The sequence below is a fragment of the Filicampus tigris genome, chromosome 5 (assembly GCF_054856515.1).
Source record: "Filicampus tigris isolate MCC_2025a chromosome 5, RoL_Ftig_1.0, whole genome shotgun sequence".
NCBI classification, from domain to species: Eukaryota; Metazoa; Chordata; class Actinopteri; order Syngnathiformes; family Syngnathidae; genus Filicampus; species Filicampus tigris.
In genome coordinates, this window is record NC_141221.1 from 17,995,001 (window position 1) to 18,017,951 (window position 22,951).

A 22,951-nucleotide genomic window follows, 5' to 3' on the forward strand; every position below is an offset into this window, starting at 1 on the left:
TAGGCCCACTAGTTGAAACATGGCATTCTGGTCATTATTGAGTTTGTGGAATATGAGTTAAGCAGCAAAATCCACCCGTTTTTAGCCATCTCAGGGGGCGGCCATTTTGTCACTTCTGTTGACTGAAAATGACATCACAGATGCTCAGGGCTTAGGTAATGATAACGACCAATCATGGCTCAGATTCAGAAAACAGGTGAGAACAGAACCCGACCCCAATCGCAGCATTTTTTTTTTTTGTTCGTTTGGGTTGACTTCCCCATTAAGCATCTCCATATTTCTAATGCAGTCTTATACTTACATTTTGACATAAGGGTCAGAATATCCATTCGCATCCATGGCGGCCAAATGAACACAGCGCACCACACCCACAAGGAGGCGATTCAGCTGAGTGTTGTACATGAGGGAGATAAGAATGCGACCACGTTCCTCGACCTCTCCGCCGTCTTTTGCGGACTAGAAAACACAGCAAGAGTAAAAGGCTACATGTACAAAGTATAATAGGCTTTGCTGCATTTAGTCATGTTCTTGAAACAGAGGGACACCTCATCTTCATAGAGAGCAATGCCTCGAGCTCCACCAGCTGTCGCTGTTCTCTTTGTCTGTGAGAAAGACATCACATCCGCGGGTCAGTTCAGGATTCAGAAGAAGGATGAAAGAATGGTTGCAAATCATCCTCACTCACTGGAACAACTCTCTCCAGACACACGTTGAAATTTTTCTTCTGGTTCATCTTCAGTTTCTTCAGTGCCACTCGGGTCTCCCCAATGAACTCATTGTGCCCAAACTTGTCCTCATCACAGACCGAGAGCCTGTGCAAAGCCAGCGCCAGGTAACCACACAGCACGAGGAGGCAATTGAGGACAGACCGGCTACGCAATACCAGTCTAGTTAATCTGAGTGTGACTACTTGCTGGATCCACCTGAGGGTCTTGCGCTGCATGTCATCATCCGTCAGGCCGTGATAGGTGAGTGTCTCATTCCACGCAGGGTTGCGGGTGTTCCTCAACGTCTTTGTGCGCAGCTTGGTTGACTGTTAATGAAGAGGAAATCGAAACAGGAGACATAAAGGCTGCAAGAGCTTACGCTGCTTGATTTGATGTTTTTCTATGAAGTGCATGCATGGAAATTACTGCATAGCAGACATATTCAAGACTTAATTTATTCTGGTGTTGCTTTCTGAATACCACACCTTTTTTTCCCTCAATGGTTTACTTTTTCAGAACCACAAGGTGTCAGGCTTGAGCTTACAGAAGGCCAGAAACCCAAAGTTATTTTACCTCACTGTTTTTACTCATTTGGGTAGACATAGTGTGCATATCTTTCAAGAAAGGTGTTTTTATTGTATGTATTTATTTTTTTATTAAGTATTCAACCTTGCTAGCTCCTGGCAGCAGATGAAGCTTGACGTAAGGATCTGCCAGCCCATTTGAATCCATAGGTTTCAAGCCCTGGGGATGGAAAGGAGAAATCATGTTAAATGCAAAGAATGCTAATAAAGAACTTTGAGGGGGTAAATTGAGTTCACATAAATTGTGCGAATAAAATAAGTACTACTGTTACAATATTGAAAATAACTTAGAGAAACGCATTCCTCAGTTATGCACTACAACTCTCTCATGAGCACAGCACATAAGACACCTGGGTCTGTTTTTCTGAGATTCATTACTACATAAGATGATTTGTCAAACTACAAACATGCATTGATATCCATTTTAATTTGATCACATTAAAATGTTGCTTAATTAATTATTAACACAGCTGCCTTAAATTCGGGAAGTATTGTCCCTTGGTACAAGTACTGAATGAGCAGAGTCGTACCTTAGCCTTAAGGATGCTACAATGGAGGCTGTTGCTTTCTTGGTCATACATCAGACTGAACTCCAGAGAGCCCAGAGTGGCTGAAAGAGACCAAGAGAAGTCAGCACTCAGCACACTTCATTGTTTGCTTTATGCTTTTGGTGTCAGGTTTGGAATTACAGCACATACCCTGTGCTTTATGTGTTTGATGTATGCTAAATGTTCATGTGGCCTCTGTTGCAGAACAAATAACCCTTCTGGGATGAGTTACAACTATCAGTTTATTGACTGACATGACGGTTAGATATGATAAGCGACGACAGAGACAGAGAGTCTGCCTTTTAAATCATTAAAGGAAGATTAACATTTTTCTTTTGAATGCAAGTCTGACAGAAAGCTCAGTCCTGCCCTCACAGAGAACAATCACACCATCAAAACTTTAATTTACAGCACAAGTAAATGATGGTGGAATCTCATCGATAACAATGGTGACACATTAAACGTTATGTTACACAGTTACAGTTATTGTTATGTTACAGTACATATATATGATTATGAGTTTAGCATTTTACAATCTCCTTTGAGCTAGTTGAGTATAGATTTTCCTGCTTGGATGCATTGTGGTGCTTATTTCAGCTGCCATATAGTCTACACTGCTAAATGGATGCTGGCAGAAAACTACTTCACGTTTGCCCTTTTGCAGGATTGCTCAACAGTTGCCACATAGTCTAAAATGCAAATTCATATTACGATGTACTAAGTTTTTTTTTTTTTTTAACTTCATAACAGCCAGTAATTTGAGAGAAATTAATCAAGTCACTATCTGAAATTAGTGACAAAAACTGTCTCCCGGGTGACCCAAAACACGTCAGTCAGTGTTTCCCCAATGAATAGAGGGTGCACGTGATGTACTCACTGGCTTCATCAGAGTCATAGTCGTTGACCTCCTCTTCCTCCACCGCGGGGGGAGGTTGATGTCGGGCAGGAGGAGCACTGTAAGCGGCGGGCTGCCTTCTGTCCTCTCGTATAGCAGAAGGTGCTCTCTGCTCAGAAGGGACGGCACCAGAAGAGTAGGCGCCTCCTTCACGTCCCGCCTGACCTACAAACACACATGCAGGATACAGATTTTGGTCCAAATTGAGGACCATTAATTAGGGCGTGCTTAGGAGAATGAAGGCCAGTTGCCCCTCACCCTGTGGAGCCATAGACGGCGTCACAACGGGCTGCTGTCTGGAGCTGTGAACGGGCACCATTCTCTTCATCACCACCGGGCTTCCCTGCTCTGCCTCTTCAGGGCCAGCGCTGCCTGTGGCCATGCGCACAGCTGACGGCTTAGGGGCCACAGGTGGGTAACCGGCACGGCCCTTCAGCTCTGCTCCTAAAAATAAGCATAATACAGTAAAGACACGCTATTCAGGAGGGAGATATGTATATTCACACTTCAGGCTTTCACTGCAGCAGAATACGTAATGACTCCCCAGTCTCTCTGGATACATTTGATGTTGCAGCTTTTTGTTCAAAGGCATTGACCTACATTCTGTACAACCAGCTGCAGCAGTCAACGACAGTGCATGCATACATGGAACCATTGTATAGTTCATAGCCTTTCTGTTATCAGGAAGTCATGTGACGGAGTGTCCCATGTATAAGCACTGAGCAGCACTCTTGGTGAAAATGCATTGAGGTTAGTTGGGGTAAGAAGAGGATATCAAAATGGTTAAAGCTGATAAGTAGGAAACAGTAACCCAAATGACCACTTATTGAAAGTGAGGCACTGTATTCAGATGACTATGTAGAAGAAGCTCCCCGCAGAAACCTCCACTTACTGCATGTCAGCAACAGAAACTGAGGCTACAGTTTGAACAAATTCACCAAAGTCCGATGGCATAAACGTGGTAAAACATTGGCTGGCTGAACCATTTCTACAAATACAATTGGATCATAGGGTCAGCATTCGGCCGTGACAAAATGTAAAGCATGGGTCCTTCTACCTTGTATAAATTGCTCAAAAATGACAAAGACTAATCCATTTGGCAAGAAATGTGAACTAGAACCTTAATTTGCTTTTAGTGCGATTTCTAGGCCTTGAATTTCACACCTGTGGTGTAATGCAGTAGTTGCCAATCGTTTTTGTTTTGTGTACCCCCAAACCATTTTGGCTTAGCATTTACTAACAACTTGTACACCAAACCGCTGTAGAGCAGTGTTACCCAGCTAGGGGTTCGCGAGCACATTGCAGCGGGTACGCGGAAACATTTATTAAGACATTTCCAAGATAAGTAAATATTCTCACTCATTTCATGAGCACGTCAATAAAATGACATTTATGCGCTACAACTTGTTACCCTTGGGAGACAATAACCTGTGGCACAGGTGCGCCAAAAACAGCTATTATGAGCCACATAGTAGCATGGGGACCGTGTTGTAAAAAGCTCATCAGTCATGGGATTTTATGGTTTCCTACAAATATAATAGAAGTAGTCATTTGAAAATGTAAATACATGCAGATATTCACAGAAATAGAGTGTTGCATATTGATATTTCTTTGTTTCCATCCATCCAGTCTCTATACATCTTCCATTATCTTCACTAGGGTCATGGCTGGGTTTGCTGGAGCCTATCGCAGCTGATTTTGGACGAGAGGCGTGGTACACGCTGAACTGGTCACCAGCCAATCGCAGGGAACATAGCCTATAGACACATCTACGAACAAGCCTCAAATTTACACCTATGAACAATTTCGAGTTGCCAATAACCTTCCATGCATGGTTTGGAATGTGTGAGGAAACTGGAGTACCCGGAGAAAACCCACACAGGCACGAGGAAAACATACAAACTCCAGGAAGGCTGGACCTCAGATTTTAACCCACAACCTCTGAACTGTGAGGGGGATGTGCCACCTCATTTGTTTTCAACTTCGTTCAATTATTGTTGATAATTATTGTAGTTTCTTCACATTCATAAAGGTCCTTCAAAGCGGAAGTCAACCCTGACATATTTTTTTGCAAGAATATGTTCCCAGCAGGCCCACTAGTTGAAACACAGCATTCTGATTAACTTTGCGTTTGTGGAATATAAGTTAAGCAGAAAAATGCACTCGTTTTTAGCCATCTCTGGGGGCAGCCATTTTGTCTTCTTGTATTAAGTACATTTTGTCTTCCTTGTTATCTATATTTTAGTTGGTTCATATATAACAGACACGGATTCAGAAAACAGGTCAGCCGTGATTGGTCGTTGTGAGCAGTTGTGATGTCATTTTCAGTTGACAGAAGACAAAATGGCCGCCCAAGTGATGGCTAAAAACGAGTGCATTTTTCTGCTTAATTTATATTCCACAAACGCAAAATTAATCAGAATGTCGTGTCTCAACTCGTGGGCCTGCTGGGAACATATTCTAGAAAAAAATTTGTTTGGGTTGACTTCCGCTTTAAGCACATTTTCAGAAGTGTGTATCAAAATGGTAATTCTTCACATCAGTACAGAAGGAAGAAGTAGCTCTCAGCTTCAAAAAGGTTGGTGAGCCCCTGGTTCAAACATGTGCACCTGCCGACTATTTTTGCTGTCAATGCCCACCCCTCTTACCCAGTATTCCATTGTCCGATGAATACCTCCAGCATGATAGAGTATCATGTTCAAATAATATTTGCTGGTCTTAACTGTTTGTAAAGAGCATTGACAGTCACTAAATCTGTATTCAATTGATTATTGTTGGAATGCGTTGGAAATTGACATTCACATCAAGTCGAGATTGACAAACCTCTCCGAGCAACTGTTCCAGCACCGTACTGAATTAGTCATCAATATTTAAGGTGGTTTTGAAGTCTGGAGCCTCCCTGGAGTATCAAAGTGTAACTAATAATCTGACCAATAAGTGTCATAAATCATTCCCGACATAATTGTCATTAACTGCTTCGGTTAATACAAAGCAGGACTATTTTGGACGAGGCGGCACGGTGGTCGACTGGTTAGCACGTCCACCTCACAATTCAGAGGTTGTGGGTTCGATTCCAGCCCTGGCCTTCCTGTGTGGAGTTTGCATGTTCTCCCAGTGCCTGCGTGGGTTTTCTCCGGGTACGCCAGTTTCCTCCCACATTCCAAAAACATGCATGTTAGGTTGAGTGATCACTCTAAATTGCCCCTTTGTGTGATAGTGAGTGTGTACGTTTATTTGTCTCTGTGTGTCCTGCGATTGGCTGGCAACCAGTTCGGGGTGTCCCCCGTCTACTGCCAGATGAAAGCTGGGATAAGCTCCTGCGAACCTTGTGAGGAAGGAGCAGTATAGATAATGGATGTTTTGGACAATTAACATGAAAAAGGTCAGATGTCAAGTATTTTCCAAAACAGGATCAAAACAGAGAATACTGAGTAAGCGGTGATCCAGGCCGCTGTTATTTCACGGGGCGTAAGGTAAAAGTGTCGTAAGATGCAAGCATACAGATAATCAATTGTCAGTAAATCTAACAACTGCTCCTTTAAAAACATTATGTCTTCACATTTGTTGAATTCTATAAAGAGATGCTTTCAAATTCAAATAGTAGTGTAGGAACATTAAATTTCTTAGAACGCATGGTCTTGGCATAGCACAGTCAAATGTTGTTAAATGTAGTCCGTTTCTAACATCCACTAAAGTATGTAACGCTCGGGTGCAACAAATAGGTTGAAAAACAAAAATGTGGAGGAAAGCACTTGTATGCACGCAGTCAATGTATGACAACTTGCCTGAAACCTGGTTGTCAGTTGCAGGAGGCTGACTCTGACCTGAGAGAGAGAAAATGTACAATTGAAAACATGTTTTCCAGGACCCACAAGTAGGCCTACCCCAAGCTGAAATATAAATAATGACCAAAACGGACTAAAAGCAACAGGCTACTGCACTCACCAGGTTGTTGATGCGGAGTTGCCTCCTCCCTGGGTTTGGAGGCTGCTTCCTGGGCACGCTGGTCTTTCGGTTTAGATAATGGCATTGGTGCAGGAAGGAATTGTTTGGGAAATCCTTTAAAGAACCAAGCACCAGACCTTTTCCACACCTGAGAAAAAAACATTACGCGTTGTGCGTTTCCTAATGGGAAGTTTTTCATTTCCTAGCACGAAGCACTCACCTCTCGCTGTTCCCTGCAGATTTTGCACAGCCACACAGCACGGGGCCTGCTGCTGCACTGGGTACCACACTTCGTACACATGTTCTATGCAACGACAAAACGCAAATAGCCAACTGCTTGCCATCTATAGTATACAGTTAATTACATGACGGTGAAGTGTTATCTTAAATCAGCTGTATGAAGTTTTGTTCCAAAGTTTGGAGTCACAAATTCCCATTTGTGTAGTCTGATATTGAGAGACAAGCATTGCGCAGTATCATTCCTTCAAAACTCTTAACCAATGAGGTCGCTCTGGCGTCATCCCTGTGTGGCTCTCACCGTATCTGGGGATTTCTACGATTTAAGTGTAGTAATACTGCATGGTTTTGTAGTAGAAGTAGCATCACTCAGCATTCACGTCATACCAATTCCTCGGAAACCGCCATTTGTAGTTATTTCAGCTCTTACCTTTTTGCAGTCCTCACACACCACTGAGCTGACCCCAGGTGTGCCCAGCTGCTCCCCACACAGCACACAGCGAGACAGTCCATCCCCACATACGGTCTTCTTCATGTCATCCAGGCGGTTTATCAAGCGCCTAGAGAAGCACACCTGACTTAATTGACATCTCGCTTCAAATGACTTAGTTAAATGATCGCTGTGGATTGAACAGATTTCCATGCACTGGCGAGTTTCAGCGTCTCACCCAATCCTCTCTTGCTCCATGGCCTCCATTTTCTCAGCTCGTGCAATCACACCATTTATAATTTCTTTTTCTTCATCTGTCAACTCTGGAGCAGAACCAGGACCAGGGCCTGGCTGCACGGTCCAATTGCCCCTGTCAGTCAAACAATGGATCATTACTTTATTTAAAGGGGAATTCAACCCAAAACCATTTTTCAACAATATGTTCTATGTAAGCCAACTAGTTGAAACAGGTCATTCTGAACAATGTGTGGAATAAGAGTTAGTCCACCCATTTTTAGCCATCTCCGGGGGGCGTCCATTTTGTCACTTTTGTCAACTGAAAATGACATCACAACTGCTCAGGGCTCAGGTAACGACCAATCACGGCTGACCTGTTTTCTGAAGCTGAGCCGTGATTGGTCATTACCTGGGCCCTGAGCAGTTGTGATGTCATTTTCAGTTGACAGAAGTGACAAAATGGCTGCCGCCTGAGATGGCTAAAAACGGGTGGATATTGCTGCATAACTCATATTCCACAAACGCAATATTATGTAATCAGAATGCCTTGTTTCAAATAGTGGGGCTGCTGGGATTCTTGAAAAAAATGTGCGTGGATTGATTTGCGCTTTAATAAAATCGATCACACATGTTTGTAACAATTAACTAAACACACATGCCTTGACTATACAAATACTTCATGTGCAATGTAAACAACATACACATCATATTAGTCTGAACTACCAAAACTTCCTTCTTTACAGTTAGAGGGCACAAAAATACAGTGAAAGGGAAGATGGGACAGATAGTGGAGGTGTTATCTACTCACTGTTCTTTATCGCTGTGTCACAGATCACACAAAAGAGGGATGCAGGTGGAAACAAAAGATTAGTCTTTGGTGGTTGTACAGCCTAACGACAACGACCCTGTGCTGATAATCATGCTCACCTCGCGTGCATGGTTCTCTGCCTGTCGTTTGGCACCCAGCGATCAGAGCTGCTGCTGCTCATCACCGTGTCAGTCATGGCAGCACTAACACATTCTACAAGACATGAAAGTCCAATAAGATTGAAATTGGAACATGAAAATTTAGGACTCTGTTGTGCCTAATTAGTGGAAATTAATAGTGTGTGAGGGAGGGGGTGTGGGGGGTTAATAAGTATAGTCGAGTCATTAACAGAATGATTAGTTCTGATTTAAATCCTCTCGTACGCACATTTAGCTATTTCATTGTTTTTAGCTCGTGCTTACACCGCATTGACTAAACTGCAACTACAGGTTGCTCAGTCATCAGAGAGGACATTTGGTCTAAATGGGCCAGAACAGTGTGCAGAGCTCTAATTGGCAACCCACCAGATACATTTAATTGCTACAGAATGATGGAAGGGATGAGTCAAAACTGAATAATTGAGGACCTCACATTTATGACCACCAAAATGGACATAAATCAATGATTCATCTTATAATCACGTTTACATGAATCTGCATGCTTTACACCACCAATTGCAAGAAATTCAACAACATTCGCAGGTTTCATATTTACAGCCCAATCAATGCCCTTCTTCCCCCTCCCATTTAATCAGTTGCATAGGGGTGTTCAAAGTCCAACCCGAGAGCCATTTTCAGTACACCGTTCATTGTTCTAAATTAAATACGTCCTGTTAGAACATTAGGAGGGATGATTAGAGACGCAATGAAGAAAAGGCTACACGAAACTACTGTCACCTTCAACACAGATCTCAGCTGTGGTATTTTTCTTTAAATATCTACGATAATTTCTTGACCATATATTGATAAACAAAATACAAACCCCAATTTTTAATGAAGTTGGGATGTTGTGTAAAATGTAAATAAAAACTGAATACAATAATTTGCAAATCCTTTTCAATCTATATTCAATTGAACGCACTATGAAGACAAGATATTTTTATTGTTCTTTTTTTTTTCCATTTTCAATGGGATCCAGGTCTGGACGAAGCCACGCTGTTGTAACACGTGCAGAAAGTGGTGTGGCATTGTCTTGCTGAAATAAGCAGGGGCGTCCATGAAAAAGACACTGCTTGGATTGCAGCAAATATTTCTCCAAAACCATTATGTACCATTCAGCATCTTTGGTGCCTTCACAGATGTGCAAGTTCACTATGTCATGGGTACTAACACCTCCATACCATCACAGATGATGACCTTTGAACTTTGCGCTGATAACAATCTGGGTCTTTTCTTCTTTGGACTGTGGACAAGGCCAGACCACTGTACACTTTTTTACATTACTTTAGTTCATCTCAGATGAAGAGAAGGTCGGCGTTTCTGGGTGTTGTTGATATATGGCTTTCGCTTTGCATGGAAGTGTTGTAACTCGCATTTAGGCAAAGGAAAAGCAAATGTCACAGGCATCCAGTGTTGGTTTTCGGCATTGCCGCAGACGTGCAGAGAATTTTCCAAATTCTCTGAATCTTCTGGTGAGATTATGGAACGTACATGATGAAATCTTCGGATTCCTTGCAATTGTATATTGAGAAATGTTGTTTTTAAACTGTTGGGCTATTTGCTCATGCAGTTGTTCACAAAGTGGTGAACCTTGCCCCATCCTTGCGTGTGCTGCATGCTTTGTGCTGTGACTTGCATTGTCAACAAGTATTTGCCTTTCCAAATCATGTCCAAATAACTATGTGGAACATTGAGGGGAAAAAAATGTAATCCATTTTTGAATAAGTCTGTATCATGTGGAAAAAGTGAAACGCTGTGAATACTTTCCAGATCCACATTAGACGTAAGGGTATTGTAAGATGTACTGCATTAAAATCCAGCCTAGAAATCCCTGAATTCAGCAATTCCAAAGATAAAAGTAAACTCATTGCTGAGGAGTTGTCGTCCGCATTTTTAAGGCCCGTAATAAAAAGGCACCCAGTTTTGCCAGTGTGCATTAACTGCATTCATTTCAAAAAGGGGAGAACGCAACAAAATGTTACTTTTGACAGTTTTTCATTTGTTTGGATTTCCCCTGAAGACCCCTTGGGAGAAGTGTGATGCATGTGTGGGGTGCAACACTGTTTGTCCTGAGGGCAAGTCGCACTATACAGTGAAGCCCCGCAGGCTGCACCAACCAAAAGCCTCAGGAGCACTGTACTTCGAGAATCGTGATGGTGCATGACTGCAGCCACTGTATAGCAGTAAAGGGATGAACAGTGAAAATGTGAAAAAGGAAAATCAATAGCTTTCTCCTGTCAACAGTTTTTCCCATGCAATCATTCCAGAGCCGTAAGATCACACTCTCTCACTCGGCTGCCCGCTTTAATGCACTCGATGGTGCATCAGAGCTCATACCTTGTGGGCCATAATCTGTCAGCGCCCTGCCTGTGAGAATGAAGGAATAGCAACAAACTTGACGTACTAGCCGTAGGATTGTACTACTGGGTGTGGGCGTTTCATTTTTGATGCCACTGCAGCATCCAGCCAGCAGAAGTCATCATGTCATCAGAGAGCAACTGTCTTGTTCTGTGATGCTGCACACCGTACATACTACAACCCCTGGCAAAAAAAATATGGAATCACCAGTCTCTGAGGATGTTCATTCAGTTGATTAATTTTGCAGAAAAAAGTAGATCACAGACCAGGGGCGGAGCCAGAACGTGGCTAATGTGTGGGCCTGGAAAAATCAGGGTGGGCCTGAATATTTCTCTCACTGAGCCTAAGCCTGTCCCAACACATCGTATATTCACATAAAATGACAAACTGAATAATATGAAGTTCAGATCTTCCTTAGACAACCACAATTATGCCATTCTTAATATTCAATAGAATAAAAAAGAAAACGAAAGGCAAATTAGAAAATGATTTAATAATAATTTAAAAGTAGATATTTTTTCATGAATCTCACTGGGTCTGTCAATCTGGGTGGACCTATGCACACCCAGGCCCAAACACGGCTCCGCGCCTGTCACAGACATGAAACAAAATTACGGGTAGTCATTTCAAATGGCAACTTTCTGGCTTTAAGAAATCAAGAAAAAAAGTGGTAGTCAGTAACAATTACTTGTTTAGAGGAAGCACAGTGAAAAAAAAAAAAAAGAATCATCCTGTATCTTTCCATTCCCAAAACTAACACCTGCATTAGATTAGATCCACTTGTTAGTCTGCAGTTAAACAAGAGTGATCGCCCCTTGGAGAGCTGTTACACCAATTTGACTGACTGAAATCATGGCTACAACACGAGAGATGTCAATTGGAACAAAGAGGCGGGTTATCAAAGTTCTGAAAGAGGGTAAATCGTCACGCAATGTTGCAAAAGATGTTGGCTGTTCACAGTCAGCTGTGTCGAAAATTTGCACCAAGTACAAATAGGTTATAACATTGGATGATCGTTAAAGGCAAGCATACTGGTAGACCAAGGAAGACATCAAAGTGTCAATATACAAAATTTCAAGCAATATGTCTTGAAAACAGAAACCACACAGTTAAACCAATGAGGAACAAATGGGAGGAAACTGGAGTCAACATCTGTGACCCAACCGTAAGAAACCGCCTCAAGGAAATGGGATTTACAGACAGAAAAACAAAACAAAATCCATGATTAACACCTAAAGACATCAAAACAAACTTTTGTTTGGTGCTGTTCCATTGAGATTTATGATGACTGGATGAAGAAAACATGCACATTCCCACAGTCATCAATGATATGGGGCTGAATGTCAGGTAAAGGCAGTGGGAAGATGGCTGTCATTATAAAATGTTGCCATTTGAAATGACTTTAGTTTTGTGTCATATCTGTGATCTGCTTTTTTTTCCCTACACAATTAAACAACTAAATGAACATCCTCCACGACTGGTCAAAAATTTTGCCAGGAGCCACGTAAAGTACAAAATGACCCAATTCAACAAGATGACCAAAAACTAACAGAGAATGAAAAGAAGCGGATACAGGGGCCACCCAGTCTGACTTCTAAATTGATCACATTTATTGTCAGTCATTTGGACAAAAACATTTTTGTCCAAAGAGGAGAAAAGAGACCAATTACATTGCAAACGTTTTAACCACCTGAGGCCAATTACAAAAGACTGTCTCTACCTTAATGTCATACCAAATCTTGCTAATCTGGGTCAATGTTAAAAATGCAATTATTCTGCCTCATCTTTGGATCACACTTTGTTCTTTGATTGTTTTCTCCTGTGTTAAAAGGTGGCGCAGACATAGGGACGGATCGGTCGGGGAGGGTACCATGATCGTCTTTAAAAGTATCCTTACAATCATCTTTATTCCAAGTACCTGCATTTTGAAAATATACAAGTGCTAGCAGATGGTGACAGTCTAGCACTGAAGTAAAACTAAGAAACAACAAACTAACGCAACGGATGACAAAATGTACATTTAGCAAGTATACTCAAATGCAAAAAAATAAACATGAAGTCATCCATGCACCAACATCCTGTATAGAATTTCATATGGAGGAAGAAGGGACGAGTTTAGCAAGGCATTTATGGGCCAAGGAGGATAATCAATAGATATCTACATCTGTACTCCCTGAGTACACTTTACGCACAAAGCATCTGTCAGCCATTTTTAGAAACACGGTCATGCACTCTTCTTGGTTGCTTCAAGTGAATGCAAGAGTTACTAGCACAAATTGATGTGACTTTGAAAAGCAGGTGTTGTATGACTCATTACTGCAGGCTCACTGAAAGTAAAAGCGCAGAGTTCAGTCAGCATCTTCCTCACAAGATGTTACTATTCACATGAGGTATGAAAGTAGCGAGGGTGACGATAATGCATCCAGGACAATGATGGATTGATCCAATATGGATCGTTATGGATCTCACAGCAGCATGCGACACAGGGATGGGGAGACATTAGTGCCAGACTATCCAGAACGGAAATACGGTAGTGTTGAGTTGACAGGTTTTGGTTGGAAAACCAATTGAAGTTTGAGCAAGGGAGTATCCAGAAATTTGTCAGAGATGTGCAAGGTGAAAAAAAACACCTCACTGAGGGATGGCCAAGCCATACAAATGCACGCACATAGTTTGTCTTCTTGTAACTCACCCTGTAACCAAGAGGTCATTGTTCATCACTATGCCTCTCAACGTGTTCACATTGAAAAAAACCTCACAGCACACCACTTAAGAAAACGATTCACAAAAAGTGGCTAAACAAGGGTCATTATGTCCCTTCTGTCATCTAGTGGAAGAACATCTTATTGTTTTTCCTGTTACTATACGTGGTTGGCATACATAAATTAACAAAACGATTTGTTTTTAATTAGAAAATATGTTTGGTTTTTTTGTCAAAATAACTGACTGGATAATATCCCGTGGCACACCTGATGATCTCTCACGGCACACTGGTTGAGAATCACCGGTTTATCATACCATCATACCATCGGGATTTCAAAAAATATAATGCACACATACAGTATACAGAACCTTGCCAAACACATAACACAAGCAGGACTAAGTCTAAATAAAAAAATCAACATATTTGCTGAGCTTCATTTACTTGATAATGCCATTCTCTTTGTTTTTGTGTTGTAGCTCATAGTCTACTTCTATCTCATGTACTGATTCGATAGTTAACAGCCAATCAGATGATCAACTGACACAGACAGCCAACGGGATTTTGCATACTGTGATCAATGGCTCATTCGTTCATATCATATATAAAAAGCACAATGACCCCAAAATCTCTTAATTTTCCACAATTCTAAGCGGTGCCTTTTCCTTCGGTATGTTTGTGTTTGTAATATGAGTGCGTTAGGCAAGATTCACGGGTACATTTTATTTCATGAAACCATTCTTCTCGATTTTGATTGGCATTGACTAAGAATCAAATATTCTTTATCAACGATATATTCTTTTACAGTTTGCATCCAGATAATTTGTAGGATTATTTTTTAAATATGCAGTTACTATAAATGACTTGAGGCAGAGTCTCAAGGGGTCTAAGAACACTGTATCCATGGGAAAATGGCAGAAAAGTTAGAGGTAGGGCTGGGTGATTATGTAAAAAACAATCAAAATTATTTTCATTGGTAGTGAAATCACGATTCATAGAAATGATTACTAATTGATTTCAAAATGCTTTACTTATTCGATTACGAAAACACGAAAACCGCATGCCAATTCATCAAATTGAACAACTTCTTCTTTTAAGTACAAAATGACTTTGTAAAAATCGTGTGAAATTCAAACATCTTGTATTTTCATTCGGCTGCAGCCATTGCTGGAACATGGTGCATTCGTGGTACTTTCACAACTTCGGAAACTTGTCCACGCAAGCGCACGCATGCAAACACACACAACACACACTTACAGGCACACACGTTCGGCACATTAATCGTTTTTCTTCTATTATGATGTTTTCAAGATCAAGAGAAGACAAAATCGTAATCAAGATTAAATTTCCATCAATTGCCCAGACCAATCTGGTCACAGGTATCAAAATGTTCTCCTAGATGTGGGGGTTGCCCTGGCCACCACATAGCTCCGCCCCTGAATGTGAGGGACATTTAATTCACTGGCAGCACACAAACAAATAAACTATTACTCAGATACTTTACAAAACTTGCTGGAAGGAAGTTGCATATACTGTTGGTGAAAAAGGAGCAAATCCATTAAAGACAGCAAAAATTATTGTTCTCTTCGATTTTCCCATAAAACGTCAACTTTAACTAACAGATCGCTGCACTGTCCAAGGTGTACCACTCAGCTCATTTCCAATGTTTCACAAAGAAAGAAAGAAAGAAAGAAAGAAAGAAAGAAATAGATAGAGAGAGACAGAGAGAGACAGAGAGAGAGAGATACTGTATATAGATATATATAGATGATAGATATATATAGATGATAGATATATGATCTAGATAGATATATGATCTAGATAGATAGATAGATGGATAGATAAAAACAATCCTAACAAAAGGCCATGATTAACTATTGTTACACTTTGACATACTTTCAAGTTTCAAAATGAGAACAGCAACTTTGTCAGTCATCAAAATTTCTATTACACCCTTTATGTGTCCCCTTTGTAATATATTGACTATAATGGCACTGAAATGCTATTCATATTCCAGGTCAAGAATTCCCTGGTGATATTTGAAGAAGGACATTTCGAAAATGGGTTAATGAAAATCAGAAATCAATGTTTAAATTCACAACAGTGGTTCCGTTTACCTGAATTTAACTTTTATCAGGCCACTAGCCTTTTATTGTTGTGCCTTAAGTTGGGCTGAAAAAAAACAACCAAAAACACATTAAACATATTAAACCTCCTCCTCCAACAATCCACCCACATCCACCCAGGATCACATTAGCAGTTGTTGTGAAATTATTTTCCAGAAGATTAACGCTAACTAGCCACCTTATGGTCACATCAATACAGAATATGCATACAGCTAACCATGGTAATACAAGTTTTTCAAGTAGTGAGATATCCTTATTGTTTAAATACAACATGCTATTTCCTTCAAATTGAATAACTACCGTATTCGACCATGTGCATTCTTCAAAATGTTAAAAGAAACTAGTTGATGTACGATATTTGTTAACTCAGCAATTTGGAGCTACATATACTGTTCTAGGCATATTCATCTTTCATCTAATATATCCAAATATCTATTTGATCTGAAAATTGTCTCACAATATTTATTATTCACGTTGGGCACAAAATAGTGGCACGTTATTCTCTACTCATGCATGAGTCACAGCCAGGATTCGTGGTCACTTATTTGAATGCTTCAAGGTTGTGTCATTTAAATGTACAAAATAAATATTTAAATACAGTAGTTCGTGAGTTGTGGTGAGTTGCTTTTTAATATTAATGAATGCTATGATGAAGCATCTCCAACCCCCTAACGGATTTGACATCATGAAACTGAGAATAAGGTATTGTAGTATATAATGTGAAGATTTTAACTATTGGTCGGCATGCATACAGTTTGGGATGGAACAATGTACAAGCTCACTAATTCTAATGATCGAGAATCGTTGCACAAACAACAACCAAATCACACGCCCAGGCTAGAGCTTCTTATGCAGATAAAAGCTGTTGGAGATTAAATTTAATTAGTTTAATTCAATCAAAGCAAAACCGTAAATCAAAAGTCGCCAAATTTAAAAGGAAAAAGGAATTCTAATCATAGCTTGGCACCGTTGCCTAGTATTGCTAAAAGAGAAAAGGTTGACAATATTCAGGAGACGATGTGCTGGCAAATTGAATAGGTTGGTGTTTTTAATATACATTCGTTTGGATGAATACTTATTTTTAGGTGTTGGACATTTAATATAACTTCATAAATAACTCAAGTTTTACTATTATACCAATTTTCTCTGATTGGATCAACTGATAAAGATAATAAGACAACATTAAAACACGTATACTCCATAGAGCTACTCTAGAAAAGTCCAAAAACGGGCACTCGTTTACCCCACCAATGCCATCCATCCCCACAGCAAACAGTGGACTTAGACTAGAGTGCACTGCACCATGCAGCCCTTCACCACTGGAGGAAAACATCACTCAGCATTTCTTAATTATTTACAACTTCAACCCCCAGTGCTGTTCACTTTGTGTACGCCCCCTCTCTAAAGGCATTTGTGGAAGCTTTCTGATTCTCAGATCTTAATCAAACATCCACAGAGGCAATGAAGTGAGAACAACCCTCTGCGTGGGAAACAATAATGTCTGTCTTGTAGGTGTGCTGCATCAACAAAATACAGTATGTTTAGCTCAGACAGGAGTGTTGGTGGACACCATCTGTGAAAACCATCTGTGAAGGCTCCTCAGCTCTCAAAGTGTTGCACTGATGCAACCAAATTGTCTGTGCAGGCAAGGCTCCAAATCCCGCATCGTTTGAGCACAAACAGGAAAGACCATTCAGTGTCCAACAATCCAGCCTGCTGCTAATTCTGCTGTGCCCTTTGCCCTGTCCAAGAGACATGCCGAGTCATTCGCGCTGGCTTATTTTCATTCTTCAATCAGCACAACATACACTGAATTACAATGGCACAAGAGCAAAGAGCAGCACTGTCAAGGCCAAACAATCCATCTGCATCCGTGCCAAATTGTAGACTCCTAAAAAGCCATCCCCGCAATCGATACTATGCGGGAATTTCTGTGAATCAAGGAAAGCTTTGCTTAATTAAAACAAATAATTGTGATGAAGTCTCTTTTACGATAATTCCATTCCAAAAGAGTTGAACAGCAAATGCACGTTTTAAGAAATGTAAGACAGTGTCAAGTCCTTAATGTCGAACTGTGGAAGTAAATGGGGAGCAGTCACGGAGCACGCAATCAACTGCACTTTAGCTGGAGCCTGCTTGCGGGATTTTTATTCATCCCTGTATACACTGTGGAGGTATAGGTGGTACTTTGACAACTGTCTGCTGATGCGCTGGCCATTTATTTCCGTTCATCTTGTCTCAAGACAGTCAAGCATAACAGTAAATCAGCACTTACAAGCCTGTGGTCAAAACGCTATACGATATTTCCTGTCAACCACAAGTCACCTCGTTTTTCTGTTGACAATGTACATGGTTAATAACGTATTAAAACGAAAACGTTGATCAGATGCGGAGGTTCACTTTTGTTACACAATGAAGCTCACGAGCAACGACAAGATCCCAGAGGATTTGTTTACAGCCGGTGGCAGAGGAAATCTGGTTCAAGACTGGAAATAGTGTTGGGTCACAGAGACTGCAGCCGGAATCACCAGCATTTTTGAAACTGAGAGCTCCTTCTTGGGTAAAGATTAATGCCAAGGACTACAAGATTGATACACACTTCTGAAATAACAATTTTGCTCAAATTATTTGGTGGGAAAATCATCTCATGTTGTTGCGCCTGCTAGTTTGTCTCCACGTATGCTATGGTTTGATCATGCGCTGCAATACCGACCTCTGATCTATACCTGTTTTTCTTAAATAGTGCCATTTCCAAATGTGAACCATTGCAAGTGTGATTTAAAGAAAAGAAAGTTACAAAATAAACATTAAATGGACTGCACTTATATGGTGCTTTATCTACACCATATGGTGCCCAAAGTGCTTTACAAAGCCTCACATTAACCTGTTCGCACAGTTAGATGCAGGTCACTGGTAAGTGAAGCAAGTTTTTGTTAGAATAGCAACCAAAAAAATTAGACGTACAGTATCTCACTGGTGAGCTATTTTCAGAACAGGCCCTTGAGTTGCTCATGTGGTCCGTGGGGGCTATTTGGTGCCTGCAGACACCACGGTGAGCCCTGGACGACAGGGTACCTATAAGTGCTAAACAGAGTCCTATTTAAGTATGTTTTGTTATTTTTTTACATTTTATCTAACCACTTCAATCGAATTTAAATTTGAATTGATTGGAGACATTTTCATTGATTTACTTTTATTCAAATACAAATATTTGACACCAACTGATTTTATATTCAAATACATTTCGGTAGATAAATAGATACACAGTGGTGCCTTGAGATACGTACAAATTGAAATTGTTCCGTGGCTACGCTCCTAACTCAAAACACTCATATCTCAAATCACGTTGCCTATTGAAATGAAGGAAAATTACATTAATTTGTTCCAGAACCCAACCCCAGAAACTAAAAATAGCGCTCTATAATATGTACTTTCAATAACATCATTGCATAGACTGTAAAAGAATTAAATCGTTATGATTTAATGCTTCAATTCAATTCATTCTGCTGCTCCTTCTCGTGTGTCCACCTTGGCCACCGGAGGCAGTATAATACGCTCATGCAGATAAATAATGGAAAAAGTGGCTCTTGTTCATTTATCTATACAGTATTGACATTACTCTCAGTGACTAAATAAGCTGCAACGATCACATTTGTCTTTTTCCCTCAGAAGATAAAGAATATATGCCTGTGTGTATTGTAATAATGTTCTAGCTACATGCGTTGCTTCCAGAGGTGGGCATTTTACTAAAAATATGCGGTCTGTTTATCGCCTTCCAGGGTACCCTTCCGCTGTCCATTTATCCACCACTTTGTCCGGCCGGACCAAATAGTAATCGCCTATAGGCCGGCACGACTATCATTTTAAAATTCTGTTCCGACTACCAACTTTGACAAACTACCACTAGCAGTTTAACAGTAAACTTAAACTTGGAGGAGCATTAAACAGCTTAAGCCTCTTTTTACGTGAAGGCTTGTTCACTATTTGCCAAAGCGCCGCTTGTTGTAAGGTGAGTTAAGCTCCCTGCCACCATACAGCGCTTGTATCACAAGTTTGTGCTTAATGTCAATACAAAAAAAAAAAGTCAGAATAAGAGATTGTATCTCGAAAAACATACAAGTCGGCTCACTTATAACTCAATGTGAAATGAAACCCCTTCAGTCATTCAGGTTTCAACAGTTAATAACTGTCAAAACTAAATACTGTAAGAAGGAATTCCGTCCAACTGTGAGCTAGGAATGATAATGCAAAAAACAATTCCCCCCGAAAGCAATGCACTTCTCTTAACTGTGTGTGCTTTTGTAAGTGCTGACAACTCAGTGAAGAGACACAGACAAACAAGTCCCTTCCTAACATGAGTTTAGCTGACTGATTGGCCATTTTGAGCAGGCACAGTAAGGGCAAAATGGCTTCTATAAATCCCATCCTACTTCTGCTTCAACTACTAATTACTGTTAGTCGATCGACAATCTACAACATTTAAACTAGTCTTGCTTCTACGAGAACGGTTAACACTAATGTTACCTCCAGTATCCAGTGTGTTTGCTGCAACATGTTTTGCATTTTGGGGTGATAGACAGGTAATGTTTTTCCTGAACAATCTGCAGCTGATCATGTTCATCTCCATGCTCCCATTGGGGAGTTTTAGAAAAACAAAAATTCCTCTCTAACAAGGACCATGCATTCGTGGAATGAGCAAAACAGTGGAATGTGTGCATAGCCTCCTCAAAAAAACTGCCAAATTACCCTGCAATATTTTTATGTTGCATTGGAACCTAACTGACAGAACAGAACTTGTGTGCAACTTTGTTGAGTTTGTGAGTTTTGCTCTGCAGTAACATGTTACATTTATCCCTTCAGGATTTGGCCCATGTAATAGTGCAACTGGAAGCTCAAGTTCCAATAGACAGAGTGGTTGCAGCTCTGGTACCATTTTCAAACTAAGGACCAAGTTCGCTAAGGCTGGATTGTCAAAGACAATATGTTCGTGGGCACCCCAGGAAGACAACAACTGAAGAAGTCCCCTCTCCTCAAAATCGGAACAAATATGAGGTCAGTTGGAATTGTCCCTGCTGGATCTTGAAGGTGATTCAACTGAATAATTAACAAGACAAATGTTCAGGGATGACCAAAGTGAGTTTTGGTCTTTTCCTTTTCTCCTTGCTCTCTTGGGGGAACTTGGTCAAAAGGCCTCATTAATTACTTCAGTCTCTTCCGATATGCCCAAGTGTTTCGGTGGATCTAATCGCCAATTTCAAAGAGGCATTGATTCTTACCCGCTGCACCGATGAGAGTTTTAAAATGAAGACACTCCCCTTTGCAGTCAGACCACAAATGGCACAATAAGGTTGCTTGGGAAACTAAAGGAAAATCTTACAAAACAGACAGCTCCCATTATTGTGTTCCAAACTGTATAAATACAGGAGACTGTGAGTAGCACACATGCACCTTTCACCAACAGTGACCATGGTAACAGTAAAGTGGGAGTAAGCAAAATGATTTAACACGGTTTGAGTGCATGTCTGACCACCAGTGTGCATGATCATGGCAGTCCATATACCTGTGCAATGCTAAATGGGCATCTGACTGACAAACAGTGTCAGTGGATCACATAGGACGCATCTAGCTCGGATGTGTCATGGTCAAAGTCAGGGAGGAAGACAAGCCAACGACATTGGACTCTGTTAACGGTCGCCTTGATTCCCTTCATTCTAAATAATGCAGTTGGCATGCAGAGCACTTACTTCACTCCTCCATCTTTTTCCTAAACACACATCTGTACATGTTAACATGATGTTCTTCCTTGCATTTAACTTGCCTTGCACCATTTTGTCCATGCTGACAAGCCTGTAAAAATAAAAGAGGTCTAAGCATACACATCATTGTCCAATCATGTACATACTAGGTGGGATATGTGAGAGGAGGCAGCTGCAGATATTTTTCACACGGAATATTCAGTTTTTTCCTCCCCTCCCCCATTTAATCCCCGGCCTTCAGGACTGTAGGAGGAACTTGAGATGGTGGAACCAGCTCCTTCTGCCACCCTCCAGCAGCAGTTGACAAAGGCAGTAACTCGTGGGTGCAGACTGAGGCAACAACATAACAACGAGGTCACACAAGCACCTGTTCAGTGGCCTCGCTGGAGTCCACATGTACCCTGTCCACATCCGAACTGGGAGGGATTCATTGAGTTTTCCATCGAGCTCCTAAAAATCCCGCAGCAACGCCCAAGGAATGCAACCACTCAATGTCCTACATGGCTTACCAGGTCTGTGGTCAGATTCCACATCTGACTGCAACCAGGAAGCAAGCACTGCGTGAGGGCTGCCAGCTTGTCATGTTCACAATGCATTTTAGAAGGTGTAAAAATGGAACACAGCAAATAGTCTACAGCATCTTCAAACTGAATTCACACTCAGCACCGATGTATGTTGCCATGAATAGTAATTTGCTCTATTAAAACCTCGTGGTTTTCAGAAAATATTGTTTTCCCTACAACAAAGGAATCAATCAAATGATAATGCATATAACTGGTCTTTCACCCAGGTTAATTAACAGTAGCGTCATGCATGAACAATGATCTGCACAAATTGCCATTTTTCATTCAGCCGACTCAGTGTGTAAGTGGCTGTTTGCCCCATCAAATTAATAAGCAGACAATGAAAGACGCTTCTCGTAAAAGATCATTATCGGCTCTCCTCTCTTGTGAATGAAAGGTTGCATCCATTCAAGTCAGTGGTCGGACGGGCGACCCTCACAGAGGTTTCGGGTTGAGGATGCGTAATTTCAATATTTTGTCATGCTTCAGGCGATGCAAAGACACACCTGAGAATCCAGAGCAGCCTCTTCTTCTCAATTAGTTGTCGGGGAATGGAGATGGAGATGACTAGTATGCAGGTCGTGGATCCTGCGAGGGAGTCAGTCAATTCGCATGCTTCTTGTCACACCGTAACCTGGGTTTTAATATTCAGCCCGGAGGAGTAGTCCGTGGCTAGAGGCACAGTAGATATCTACGGTGTGCGTGGGAACTCGCCTTCTATTCTGCGTGGATGGAAAGCCCTTGATTCACTGGGAAGGAAACCCCTGGATGTGAAGTGATAACACTAATGCATAAGTGAACAGTCACCACCTGATCAAATTGTGTCTGGAACAGCACACCGGGGCACTATTCCAACGTTTCTCATTTTTCATGTTATATACACGCCGAGAAAGTATTT

At 41.1% G+C, this 22,951-nt stretch overlaps 1 protein-coding gene across 2 annotated transcripts in view; it reads right to left on the reverse strand.

Moving 5' to 3' along the window:
* The window catches only part of LOC147147629 (rabphilin-3A-like), a 25,828-nt gene extending 3,014 nt beyond the window's left edge, over positions 1-22,814 (reverse strand). The window contains exons 1-16 of one of the 2 annotated variants that reach the window (XM_086031379.1): positions 22,560-22,814; positions 8,511-8,604; positions 8,392-8,403; positions 7,585-7,716; positions 7,347-7,476; positions 6,900-6,983; positions 6,680-6,827; positions 6,520-6,558; positions 2,993-3,178; positions 2,717-2,899; positions 1,822-1,901; positions 1,377-1,451; positions 924-1,033; positions 686-812; positions 546-602; positions 302-456 (exon numbers count right to left, since the gene is read on the reverse strand). In XM_086031379.1, the coding sequence (XP_085887505.1) occupies positions 302-456; positions 546-602; positions 686-812; positions 924-1,033; positions 1,377-1,451; positions 1,822-1,901; positions 2,717-2,899; positions 2,993-3,178; positions 6,520-6,558; positions 6,680-6,827; positions 6,900-6,983; positions 7,347-7,476; positions 7,585-7,716; positions 8,392-8,403; positions 8,511-8,587 (1,595 nt within the window). In that variant the 5' untranslated portion in view covers positions 8,588-8,604; positions 22,560-22,814. The remainder of the gene's footprint in view (positions 1-301; positions 457-545; positions 603-685; positions 813-923; positions 1,034-1,376; positions 1,452-1,821; positions 1,902-2,716; positions 2,900-2,992; positions 3,179-6,519; positions 6,559-6,679; positions 6,828-6,899; positions 6,984-7,346; positions 7,477-7,584; positions 7,717-8,391; positions 8,404-8,510; positions 8,605-22,559) is intronic. The other variant, XM_086031380.1, reaches the window with a different exon arrangement.
* Positions 22,815-22,951: the final 137 nt, after the last annotated feature.